General features: G+C 38.9%; 2 protein-coding genes across 2 annotated transcripts; one reads left to right on the top strand and one right to left on the bottom strand.

Moving 5' to 3' along the window:
* Positions 1 to 7,344: 7,344 nt before the first annotated feature.
* On the top strand, positions 7,345 to 8,316 carry LOC133869044 (uncharacterized mitochondrial protein AtMg00810-like). Its single transcript, XM_062306022.1, has one exon. The coding sequence runs from the start codon at positions 7,345 to 7,347 to the stop codon at positions 8,314 to 8,316; it is 972 nt and encodes a 323-aa protein (XP_062162006.1).
* A 1,182-nt stretch (positions 8,317 to 9,498) lies between these two features.
* On the bottom strand, positions 9,499 to 12,532 carry LOC133869045 (uncharacterized). Its single transcript, XM_062306023.1, has 6 exons — positions 12,185 to 12,532; positions 11,802 to 12,079; positions 11,041 to 11,412; positions 10,870 to 10,994; positions 10,547 to 10,773; positions 9,499 to 9,567 (listed from the first exon to the last, which is right to left on the bottom strand). The coding sequence occupies exons 1-6, from the start codon at positions 12,530 to 12,532 to the stop codon at positions 9,499 to 9,501; spliced, it is 1,419 nt and encodes a 472-aa protein (XP_062162007.1).
* Between the last annotated feature and the right edge of the window lie 1,129 nt (positions 12,533 to 13,661).

Below are 13,661 nucleotides of genomic sequence, written 5' to 3' on the forward strand. Positions count from 1 at the left end.
CTTTCAACTGCTCACATCATCACAAAATTCCTACTCCTATCCTATCCAATAAAACTCCTTTTGAATGTCTTTTCTCAGTTGCTCCTAGTTTCTCTCACCTTCGAGTTGTTGGCTGTCTTTGTTTTGCTTCTACTCTTACTAGAAATCGATCCAAATTTGATCCCCGGGCTACACCTTGTCTTTTTTTTGGTTACCCTTATCATGTCAAAGGTTACAAGTTGTTTGATCTTACTTTTCATGAGGATATTTTTCCTTATCATCCCTCTTTCAATCTTCAAACTCTCAATTTTCTAATATTGTTCTTCTCATTCCTGTTTCAGATTCTTCTGTTTTATTTCCTTCTAGTTCTCCTTTAAATTCTATTTCTCCTGATGTTCCTTCTCCTTCTGCTTCTCCTTCTAATAATGTAGATTCTGTTTCTATATCGTCTGATATTTCTCCTGTTTCTTCTGATATACATCCTGTTCCTTTTGTTTCTAATCCTCCTGTTCGTAAGTCTTCTAGAGTTACACACAAACCTAGTTATTTGCAGGATTTCCATTGTCATCTGGCTACATCTTCTCACTCATCTCCATACATTTCTCCACCGGATTCAGGTATTCCTTTTGCTCTTTCTTCTGTTCTTTCATATCATAAACTGTCACCTTCATATAAGCATTTTGTTTTTTCTGTTTCTACATCTATTGAACCACAATTCTATCACCAAGCAGCTCAACATGCTTGCTGGCGTGATGCCATGCAAGCTGAAATCAAGGCACTTGAGGATAATCATACATGGAACCTTGTTCCATTGCCTCCTAATAAAACTCTCATTGGCTGCAAATGGGTTTATAAGATCAAGCATTATTCTGATGGTTCAATTGAACGGTACAAGGCTAGGCTTGTGGCTAAAGGATTCACTCAATGTGAAGGTTTGGATTAGTTTGAAACTTTCTCTCGAGTGGCCAAGATCACTACTGTCCGATGCTTGCTTGCTTTGGCAGCTATTCACAATTGGCATCTTCACCAATTGGATGTGAATAATGCCTTCTGTTAGTTTGTAGTTGGCTGCATTCTGTTGGACAAAATCACTTCTTTGTAATGATGCTTTTTAATAGGGACATTGCTATTCAGAAGTGCTTCCAGAAGATTCTGCACAGTTTGCAAGACAGGAAATTCGATTCCCTCACAGTCGTCCAGATGACGTTTCATACCGTCCGGACGCCCAGCTGTCCACAGCATCATCCGTCTGGACCTCCCTTGTGTCAAGAAGCTTCGAACTGCTCCAGCTTGCATCCGTCCGGACGACACTCAGTGTTCGACCAAGCTTCAGGATTTCTTTCCAAAACACAAATATGGGAAGATTGCTGCAACCATCCGGACGACGTGGATTCCCGTCCGGACGCACTAAATCCATAAGGCAAGTATCGCAATTCAAATCTAGACGTCCGGACGCCAGTCATCATGGTTCGGATGTTCGAGCTTTAGATATGGAAATTGCGTGCATCTATTCAACCGTCCGGACGACCATCCTCCAGGTCCGGACGCGTGAAGCCTCTATATGAAAATTACTTGCAGCGGATGTGCGAGCATTCGAAAGACAGGGAAACACCGTCTAGACGCGGCTCTTAAATATGAAAGATTTTCAGTGAAATTTTTGGAATTTCGGTCGCACAGTTGTCCGTCCGGATGGCGCCCAGTTTTATCAAGCCAGACGCTTATTTGAACCCTCAGCCTATAAATAGAGGCCCCTAGGCTTAAGAACTGTAAGAATTCGGTATTGAATTCCATTAGTGCTTAGAGAGCTATATTGTGAGGTTATTGAGCTGAGTTGATCTCTCTAAAGCCATTGTTGTGTGTGCTGTTGATGCGTTTAATTTGAAGTCTATCTTAGGGGTTGGCCCTAAGCTAAATGATTCCATTGAAGACCCCTTCAGGTAGGAGACCTGGTTGGGAGGCGTTCGTGTTAGGCTACACGTTAGAGTGCAAGGTACGACCACTGCATCAGGGGTATGTGAGTGTTACTACTTTGTATCTAGTCTTGTCTTCTGAATAGTGGATATCCTGGGTTTGACTGCCCCAGAGTGGTTTTTCTCATCTTGAGTTTCCACTTCGTTAACAAAAATCTTGTGTTATTTTATTTCCGCATTATTTTGTAAACACATTGTGCACACACACACTTGCCTTTTATTAGAAGTCAATTTCATTTTTTTTTTCAATTGGTATTAGAGCGGGTACACTTTGTTAAGTATTTATTTCCTGAGTGTGACCCTCATCTCTTGTGACTTTTATTTTTTGATTACACCTTTTATCATGGATTTCTCTCAGTTATCTGAAGAAAATTATGATATTGAGCTCTCAAAAGTTTTTGCTAAATTTGATAAAATTGTTTCTCCAAAAGAGCTCAAAAAGGTGAAGCAAGAAAAAGAGTCTTTGATTGTTCAGTTATCTGAATCACATGCTTTGATTGACTCTTTGAGATCTGAAAATACCATGCTATTTGACATTATTGATTCACTTGAGAATAAATTAAAAGAATCTAAAGATATCTTGAAAAAATTTTCAAGTGATAATTTGAAAAGCATGCTTTGTATTCATTTAGATATTTCTAACAAGCCTGCTTTAATTGTTGATGATATGAATATTTCTTCTTCACATGCTTCTAATTCTGAATTAGATATTAAGCCTGTGATAGTAGATACAGCTTATTTAGAAAATTCTTGCTTAAACAATCATGTGATGCCAAAGTCCAAGGAACCAAGAACACGAGGTAAGTTTGTTCCTACTTGTCATAATTGTGGGAAAATTGGTCATATTAGACCAAATTCTTATTTGTTGAAATCCTACAGGCCTTGGATTAAGCAGGATGCTCTAAGGAAAGTGAAATTGAAGATTCTTCCTCATCTAAATATGTCTTTCCTCATAGGAGACATATATAAAAGGTAACGTCAATATTATTTGTAAGAATGCTAATCATAATTCTATAGAGAATGTCAAGAAGCATTCAAACAGAAGAAGCCTGCCTACATGTCATCACTGTGGCATCATCGGTCACATTCGGCCCAAATGTCCACAGCTCCAGGCTCAGAAGTCGAAGGTTTAGAAGGAGCTGCCAACAAGAGCTACATCAGGCACTCTACCTCCTATGGCACTTCAGGCTCCACGGCATCAGCAGCAGTTTGTTCCTGCCTATCAGAGTGGCAAATCAAAGAAGAACAATCAAGGCGCTACAAGAGAAAGTCGCAGAAGCCCACTAGCAACCATGGCTATGAAGGGTTGTTGAGCCTAATGCAAGATATGTTAAGAACAATGGCCAACATGGACATGACCTGCAAACCATCTCCACGGGTCAAGCAGGTATGGGTCAAGAATGATGAGACCATTCACCCCTTGAGGGGGAGTTGACTCACCTAGTAAAGGTGGAGTCTCCCATGCCTAGGATTTTAGTTCCTAAATCCTAGTACATGTCAGGTATGTTTGCATTGCATTATTTATCATGTCATATCTTATTCATGCATTGCATTCTGTTTGAATAACCATTTATTTTATCCCCCATATTTTTCTCTTGTTATCTTGAGAAATTTTTGCATATTTTTTTGGGGGATGACAGTTAAAAGCACGTCTGGCTGCTACCTTTCTGTCTTGGTATTTCTAAACCTCTCTCCCTGAGGACATGTTTGATTTTACCTTACATGCTGGGACTAGATACCATTTCCTTTTTCATAGGCATGTCTTTGTTGTTTTTCTGTTTATTGGGTTTCAACAAAAAAAATAAAAATAAAAATTGGGGAGAAGATGCAGAATCTTATTTATTTATTTATTTATTTTTCCTTTTGCTAGCTTTTCAGATATTGTATATGTTTTTGCCTGATATCTCAGTTCATTGTGCATTAATTGAATATGCTTATATATGATTGAGAGTTTATGTTTGATATCTGCTAAGTTTTCCTGTTGCATCTTAATGATAGATAGTTGCTTTTCTCATGCGATGAAAATGTGCATTATCTAAGGCTCCCCTAATGTACTTATTTTCCTCTTTGACTTATTGCTTCTGGAAATTCTAATGAGAGAAATGTTTTTGATAAGATGGTCAAATTGACCAACATGCTAGTTGAACTTAGAACCTAAAAATTCTGGTATTCTCTCTAGGTTGCAACACCAAAAGAATCAAACAGTTATTCTTAAGTACTCTGTGCTATAAGCTTATATTCAATGCTTTTGTGCTGAAATAAGCCTTGTCCTTCATGGTGCAAGTAAAATTTTACCTTGTCCTTCATGGTACAAGTAAAACAATTAGGTGCTGCATCTTAGGGGGATTGTATCAGATGAGGGTGGCTAGGTCCTATAATTAATAAGGTTTGACTTTTGACTGATCTTTCATTGATTTTCTCTCTTGTCTAGAAAATCTGGTTGCTTTTGTCATATCAGTTAAATTTATACCTTTTGGGAAAAGTCTTCACACACATACGCATTGCATGAGTTGAGTAATCTATTTAAAATTTCTATCTGCAGGGAAATTTGTCTCATTGAATGCTTAACTCTCATTTATATCTTTGTATATTTTTGCAATATTATTTGACTGCTTTATTAGTTGATTATATATGTGTGTTCTGAAGGTAACTTTTGAGAAAAATATTTTTCTACAAATTTTACTCAAGTTTCAGATTTTCAGTGTGAAGCGTTCGGACGAACCTATTCTTATGTCCGGACCAGCGCAGTCCTTGCCATACGCTGTTCTAGCAGTAGCCGTCCGGATGGTTAAGTGACATGTCCGGACAGGATCTCTACAGGTTAGACTTGCATCCCTTTCTCTGCCCTACACACATCTTTGCATTTTTATTGATTTATCATGTCATGTTGTGTGTTTTCTCCTGAGATTTTGGCATTTTTTACAAATTTCTTCTCATCCAATGATCTTCATTGTGTCTTCCGTTATTCTTTTAAGTTTTTGTGCTTTTAGAATATTGGAATATTTGTTGGGATATTTTCTTGATATAGTGTGCATGAAAATCCTTCTTTGTCTGTGTGTTGGGTGGATATTGTTATATCCGTGCTATTTGGATTGCTATATTTGCTTTTGTCATTCATGCGCATCCAAATTGCAAGTTGTCGTAATACCACATTCTTTTTGGAACTAACAAGAACTAATATTTCCTTGTGGTGTTATTTTTGGATAGATTTCTGTTAAATTCTTTCAGGAATATGTTGTCCAGCAATTCCCAGCACAATATCTGACAGATGGATCCTTTGGAAAACAAGACTGTTGTTGAGTTATATGTTCAAAATTTCCAAGGGTCTCAGGATTTGAGATGAGCTTTTCCCCCCCAGCTCATACATAGCTTTCCATTGCATCTCCCTCAAATCTGCATTAGTTAGAGGTTCAGTGATGAATCTCCTCATTTTATCTTGCAGACCAGTTGCTTAGAGGATGTCAATTTGCAGATAACCAGTTTCAAGCTTTCCGAAATCAAGCGACTGAATTTTTTCTTTCAGTCTATGGTTCCCGGCTTCCAGAGCTAGAAGCCGAAGTAATACAAATCCAACTTTTAATACGGTTTGCTCTTATTTGTTTTTAGTAGATCAGCAGGATTTGGTACTTGGAGGATTTTTGTTCCTCTCTTTTAGGCCACTCGCAGACTCTTCTCTAGTTTCCTATTGATTAGGATTTTAGAACGTTTTTGTCTGTAGATATTATTACTCTGTTTACCCTTGTACTTCTGAGACATTGAGGGTGAGTAATTGTTGTGTGGTTTTTCTTATTACTCTATTTACCCTGGTCCTTCTGAGACTTTTAGGGGAAGTAATTTTTGATGTGTTTGGTTTTTATTACTCTTTTTTACCCTTTGTCCCTTTGTGACAAAAATGGGGAGTAATTTTTGACTGGGTTTATATTTTTAACCGGTCAAGTGATTTTTCTCCCAGAATGGCTAAATGGGGAATTTGTTAGTTTGTAGTTGGCTGCATTCTGTTGGACAAAATCACTTCTTTGTAATGATGCTTTTTAACAGGGATATCGATATTCAGAAGTGCTTCCAGAAGATTCTGCACAATTTGCAAGATAGAAAATTCGATTCCCTGGCAGCCGTCCGGAAGCCCAGCTGTCTGGACGACGAGAAATTTTCGTCCGGACCTTCCCCTGTGTCGAGAAGCTTCGAATTGCTCCAGCTTGCATTCGTCTGGACGTTTCAGCAGCCTGTCCGGACGACACTCAGTGTTCGACCAAGCTTCAGGATTTCTTTCCAAAACACAAATATGGGAAGATTGCTGCAACCGTCCGAACGACGTGGATTCCCCTTCCGGACGCGCTAAATCCATAAAGCAAGTATCACAATTCAAATCCAGACGTCCGGACGCCAATCATCATAGTCCGGATGCGTGAGCTTTAGATATGGAAATTGTGTGCATCAGATCAACCGTCTGGACGACCATCCTCCTGGTCCGGACGCGTGAAGCCTCTATATGAAAATTACTTGTAGCGGACGTGCGAGCATTCGGAAGACAGGGAAACACCGTATGGACGCGGCTCTTAAACAGGAAAGATTTTCAGCGAAATTTTCGAAATTTCGGTCGCACAGTTGTCCGTCCGGACGGCCTATGACTACCGACCGAACGACGCCCAATTTTATCAAGCCAGACGCTCATTTGAACCCTCAGCCTATAACTAGAGGCCCCTAGGCTTGAGAACTGTAAGAATTCAGTATTGAATTCCATTAGTGCTTAGAGAGCTATATTGTGAGGTTATTGAGCTAAGTTGATCTCTCTAAGGTCATTGTTGTGTGTGCTGTTGCTGCGCTTAATCTGAAGTCTATCTTAGGGGTTGGCCCTAAGGTAAATAATTCCATTGAAGACCCCTTCAGGTAGGAGACCTGGTTGGGAGGCGTTCGTGTTAGGCTACAAGTTAGAGTGCAAGGTACGACCACTGCATCAGGGGTATGTGAGTGTTACTACTTTGTATCTAGTCTTGTCTTCTGAATAGTGGATATCCTGGGTTTAACTACCCCAGAGTGGTTTTTCTCATCTTGAGTTTCCACTTCGTTAACAAAAATCTCGTGTTATTTTATTTCCGCATTATTTTGTTAACACATTGCGCACACACACACACTTGCCTTTTATTAGAAGTCAATTTCATTTTTTTTTTCACCTTTCTTACACGGTGATCTTGATGAAGAAGTCTTCATGAAACCTTCTCCTAGTTTTATTTCCAAAGAGGACACTCGGGTTTGTAGGCTTAACAAATCCTTATATGGCTTGAAGCAAGCCTCTCGGCAATGGTTCTCAAAGTTTTCTTCTACTTTGATTCTTCATGGTTTCATTCAGTCTAAGTCGAACTATTCTCTTTTCACTAAGTCCACAAGCACTTCATTTATGACACTTCTGGTTTATGTGGATGATATTGTTTTTGCAAGCACTGATAGGCAGGCTATCACTGATCTTACTGTTTTCTTAAACACTCGGTTTAAGCTCAAAGATTTAGGCTCTTTACGGTTCTTTCTTGGCTTGGAGGTTGCTCGCTCGGCTGCAAGGATTTCTCTTTGTCAGAAGAAATTTGCTTTGGATATCCTGAGTGATACTGGTCATTTGGCTGCTAAGCCATCTTCTTTTCCAATGGATTCCAATGCCAAGTTTTCTGCTTTGGATGGGGAGCTTTTTGATGATCCTAAGTCCTATCGCAGATTGATTGGTAGGCTATTGTATCTTACTCTTACTCGGCCTGACTTAACATATGTTGTTCATACCTTAAGTCAGTTTATGCAATCTCCTTGGAAGCCTCATTTAGATGCTGTCTATCTCATTCTTCAGTACATTAAAGCTACTCCTGGTCAAGCGTTGTTCTTTCCAACTTCTTCTTCTTGTCACTTGAAGGCGTTTTGTGACTCTGACTGGGCTGGCTGCCCTGACACATGCCGATCAGTCTCTAGCTTCTGTGTTTTTCTGGGTGATTCCTTAATTTCCTGGAAGTCTAAGAAGCAGACCACTGTTTCCCGCTCTTCAGCTGAGGCTGAATACCGTTCCATGGCTGCTGTTTGCAGTGAAATTACTTGGTTATTTCATCTTCTCCAGGATTTTCAGATTACACATTCTCAGGCTGCACTTCTTTTTTGTGACAGCAAGGCGGCTTTGCACATAGCTGTAATCCGGAATACGACGAACGAACTAAACACATCGAGATCGATTGTCATGTTGTGCAAGAAAAAAATCCAACTTGGCTTAGTTCGAACTCTGCATGTGTCTTCTTCCAATCAGCTTGCTGATTTATTTACGAAAGCTCTTCGCTCTGAGGCTTTTCGTTCTTTGCTGTCCAAGATGAACATTCACAACATCCATTGTTCATCTTGAGGGGGGGTATTGAGCTACACGTGTTAATTGAGCTGTATAGCTGTATTTAGAACATGTGTTAATTGAGTTGTATTTAGTTGGTTAGATGAAAGTTAGTTTGCTTGCTAAGCTTTAGCTTTAGTTAGTTTCTTTCTGCAAAAACTGTAGCTTGTATAAATACCTTCTGTAAAGCTTCTTTTATTCATTCAATACAATTGAGCAAATTCTAAATATTCTCTGCTTTCATTTCTGATAATAAAAAGATCGAAGTATAAGACCCAATCATCCACAACCCAATACAAACAACACCCAGTTTCAGACAGCCAAAGTTTTCCCAACCATCCCAAGGTGGAAACTTACACAAAAGAAATGAATCTGGATATTTGAAGAAGGTAGTAACTTCACCACAATTTTAAACCGTAATTTTTGTTAAGTACATATTAAATGAGCAATTAACTTGATCAGCTGAATGCTACACATAATTACAACGCAATTGTCTAGAGAAAAAAACAAAAAAAACTAATAATAATAAAGAAATAAGTACCTTGGTTTGCGAATATTCAATCTTCCAGATGAAGCATGTTTGAAACCGGTACTGTCCCTTGTCAACTCACCACCATAGTAATGAGCTGAAGGAGCTTGTCGCAAAGTAACTGTAATGACCCAAGGAAAAGCGCTAGCCACATCTGCGCTATCACCCCAAAAGGACTAGTCAATTTGAAGTTTTTCCAAGAATCCATTATAAAGCCCAGTTTCACCTAGTAACTAGGCAATGTGGGACTTAACACCCATGAGTATCTTTATAAACTACTCACTCTGTGAACTATTCATCTCTTCCCAATATAGGATCGGGGTGTTACAAACTCCCCTCATTAAACCCCTGACGTCCCCGTCAGGGCTATGTCATGCGGTGCTCTAGTACCACATGACCTGGCGTTACTAGGTGGCTTTGATACCATTTGTAAAGACTCAGAGAAAAGCGCTAGCCACATCTGCGCTATCACCCCAAAAGGACTAGTCAATTTGAAGTTTTTCCAAGAATCCATTATAAAGCCCAGTTTCACCTAGTAACTAGGCAATGTGGGACTTAACACCCATGAGTATCTTTATAAACTACTCACTCTGTGAACTATTCATCTCTTCCCAATATAGGATCGGGGTGTTACAGTAACAATATACACAGCTTTGAAATTTGCATCTGATTCACCCTGACACCAACTCTTCACGAACATCCCCAAGCAGAGTACCACCACTAAATGCGCCCAATAAATGCTATCCATACGAGAATGAATAGTAGTTAAAGGAAAATTTAAATTCCCAGGAAACAAACCCTTCCCCCCAACCGAACAGGAACACTTTGAACACAAATCTTCAGCAACCCATACCTCCCATTTTGGAAGCACAGGCTCTCTCTCTTCAAGTCTCTAAAAAATTATTTTAAAAAATATAAATGTGTACTAGAGTGAAGAAAACCTGCTAAACCAGACACCATTTTCTACAGCGTGAGCATTAGTAAGAGAAAGCGCAAGCCGCCCACTGAGGCCATCTCCAGCAATAAAAGTTATAATAGCTATTGAAAAAGTCCAACTCTCTACTTTAACTACTGTTTATCTTATATTCTCTCCAACAGATTCACTATTCAACTCTCTACTTGCATTTAAATATTTTTTTTCATTCTTTTTTTTTTTTTTTTTTTTTTTTTTTTTTTTTTTTTTTGCCAACACTCAATAAAATAAGAAATATTGAATTTCCACACATTCTTTGAGCTACATTGCACCCAATACATAAAACAATTTCCTTTCACTTTTTTTTTCTTTTTTTTTTTTTAAGAACAAAAAAAAAAAAAAAAAAAAAAAAAAAACAACAATGCAAAAAGGAAAACAAAGCAACTACAAACATATAATAAGACTAATAATTCTTAAAATTGACCATGCAATTGCCATAGGTGCTCGATAAGGTCGGATTGTAGCTAAGAATGAGTTTGACGATCTCTAATGTTCACATGCCTTTCAATGAACTCCAAAAATCCAGGGGTATGCTCGTGAGAAATTTATACATAAGGAGTTTCATCGATTTGTTCATAATCAATGTCACTAGCATTGTCAGTATTTCGTTCGTCTTCAACGATCATGTTATGCATTATTATGCACGCTTTCATAATGTAAGTGAGCGTTTCACGGCTCCAACCACGTGCAGGTCCACGAACGATTGCGAATCATGCTTGAAGCACTCCAAACGCACGTTCACATGCCTTTCTTGCTGACTCTTGGGCTGCAGCAAATAGTTTTGCCTTTTTTCCTTGTGGGCATGAAATTGTCTTTACAATAGTTGGCCACTGTGGATATATACTATCACCAAGATAGTATCCCATTGTGTAGTTATGACCATTGATTGTGTAATTGGCTGGAGGAGCACGCCCTTCAGTGATATGAGAAAACACAAAAGACCGTTCTAGAACATTGATGTCATTGTGAGAACCTGGTAACCCAAAAAATGCATGCCATATCCATAGATCTTGTGAAGCCACTGGTTCCAAAATCATTGTTGGTTCATGACAATGGCCAGTAAACATACCTGTCCACGCAACTGGGCAATTCCTCCATGTCCAGTGCATGCAATCAATGCTACCCAACATCCCTGGAAAACCACGAGTTTCGCCAACTTCTAATAATCTAGCAACATCATTGCTGTTTGGAGACCTTAAAAAATTCATTAGAAAAAATATTAACCACCGCACTAACAAACCTTTGAAGAGATTCTATAGTGGTTTCTCCAATTCGCACATACTCATCAACGTAGTCAGCTGGTACTCCATAAGCGAGCATCCTAAATGCGTCAGTCACTTTTTGAAGGGAAGACAAATCGATTGTTCCAGCACAATTTCTTCTTTGGACAAAGTACGGATCGTACTCTTTTACCTTAGACAAAATACGACAAAAAAGATGACGATGCATCCAAAACCTCCTACGAAATATTTTTGGAGGATATACTGGTGAATCAGCAAAATAATCCAAAAAAAGCCTTAAGTGGCCTTGCAAAGAATTACGATCGATGAACATACGTCCTGGAACAGAACCACCACGACGTGAACTAGATCCTCCCTTTCTTTTGAAATATCTACGTGCCAGAACAATTGCAGAAAGTAGTTCCAACTCATTCTTAGAGTCAGAGTCTTCCAGGAGTATTTTTCTTATAGAATTGATAGAGATTGTGTTGTAGATGAAGTGTATTTGTTTATTGAAGTGGTAGCATAAAACTAAAAAAGCTCCTGAATGTTAATAATCTGCATGTCTGTGGTGTATTTAAGTGTAGCAAGTGCCGCAAGTGAATTTATTGAAGTGTACTTTTTTTTTTCTATTTAAGTGCAGCAAGTGCCGCAAGTGTATTTAAGTGCAGCAAGCTACTGAATGATAATAATCCACTCAAGTGCAGATTTTAATAAATTCAGCAATCAATGTTTCCTCTCAGTTGCTATCATTGCTCTTTCGTTCATCTGAGTTAGTAACCCCACAACAATATCATCATTGTTATCATTTCTCTCTTTTTTATTCAATCGCTCTTTTGCGGCCTTCATGCCTTCAGGTCTCTCCAAATCTACAAAGTTACTAGTAGAGACATTATCTTCCCCTAGATTTATCGGACTTTCAGTAAAAGGCGAAGATGCATTTCCGAATAATCTTTTTCTTGTTTTATCATTGTTAGTACTCCATTTTGGACAATTCTTCAATAAATTCCAGCAATGTTCATAAGCAAATGGAACGCCAACCAAACTCCGGTATAACTCCTTTGCCCCAGTAATTTGCAAAATTAAGAAATAGAAACATAATTATACCCTTAATAAAAAAATGGTGGATTGATGCGTTGACACAATAATCAATATAAATTATACCTTGTCTTGCTGAGTGATCCCACTTTGATGTGCTGACTCAACCTGAGCTAAGCATCCACAAAACTTATTTACATTCTTATGAATTACTCCCCATCTATTAAGTAGAGATGCCTCATTCCGACTAGTATTGAAGGTCTTATGTTCATGGTACTTCTCCCAAATTCTCCACCAATATTTCTTCTTTGATTGGTCATTCCCATTCACCGGATCAACACTAGTATTTATCCATGATTCTACAAGTAGAACATCTTCTTCAATGCTAAAGTTGCCACTTCTAGGTTTCTTAAGATTGGTTGCAATCTCAGATTTTGGTTTATTAATTTCAACACTTAGATATGGAGATCCCATGGATTCACCATAATCTTGATTTAAGAGGTTGATGAAAGATGCGTTTCCTTGCCCTTGAGAATCCACTACAAAAAAAAATGTTTTTTGCCACTTACATTTCGCCACGTGTACGGTCACTGTACACGTGGCGAACTGTCGGCCACGTGCAAGTAGTCACGTGCGCGCACGTGGTAGATCCGGGTATCACTAAATGCACATTTTGCCGCGTGTATTTTAATACACGTGGCCACTTGGACACGTATATTAAAGTACACGTGGCTGACAGTTAGCCACGTGTATTTAAATACACGTGGCTAACAGTTGGCCGCGTGTATTTAAATACACGTGGCAAAATGTTTTTTTTTTTTTTTTTTTTAATAAAAAAAATGAAAAATTATATATTTTTTCTGATACGTGTTAAGAATACACGTTGCCAAAATCAAAATTACTGCTTCAAAAAAAAGAAGAAGAAAAGAACAGATCTGCATGTTCTTTTCTTCTTCTTGTTTTTTTGTTTTAGTTTTTTTCCTTCCTAATACGTATACGTACGATATACCTATACGAAACACATGCAGAACCAACTTCGGCAACTCGTCGGAGACTTAGCTACTGGCCGGCCGGAGTTTGGAGAAATAGAGAGAGATACTGAGACAGAGAGAGATACCGAGAGTGAGAGAGACAGAGGTATTAGAGAGAGAGAGAGTGATGTACTGGCCGGCTGGTCGGTGTTTGGAGAGATAGAGAGAGAAAGAGAGATATAAAGAGAGAGAGACAGAGAGATTCAGAAACAGAGAGTGAGAGAGACAGAGGTATTAGAGAGAGAGAGAGTGATGTACTGGCCGGCCGGTCGGTGTTTGGAGAGATAGAGAGAGAAAGAGAGATATAAAGAGAGAGAGACAGAGATACAGAAACAGAGAGAGAGAGAGAGAGAGTGAGAGGGTACAATTTTCTTACCCGCCGGTGATGTATTGGCCGGCCGGTCGGAGCTTAAAGAGAGATATAGAGAGAGAGAGAGAGAGAGAGAGAGAGAGAGAGACAAAGAGAGAGAGAGAGATACAGAAACAGAGAGAGAGAGAGATAGGTTAGAGAGACCGATACAGTGAGAGATAGCGAGAGGGAGAAAGAACCGTGAGGAAGAAGAAGAACAGTA

This window comes from Alnus glutinosa, chromosome 5, assembly GCF_958979055.1.
Source record: "Alnus glutinosa chromosome 5, dhAlnGlut1.1, whole genome shotgun sequence".
Lineage (NCBI taxonomy): Eukaryota > Viridiplantae > Streptophyta > Magnoliopsida > Fagales > Betulaceae > Alnus > Alnus glutinosa.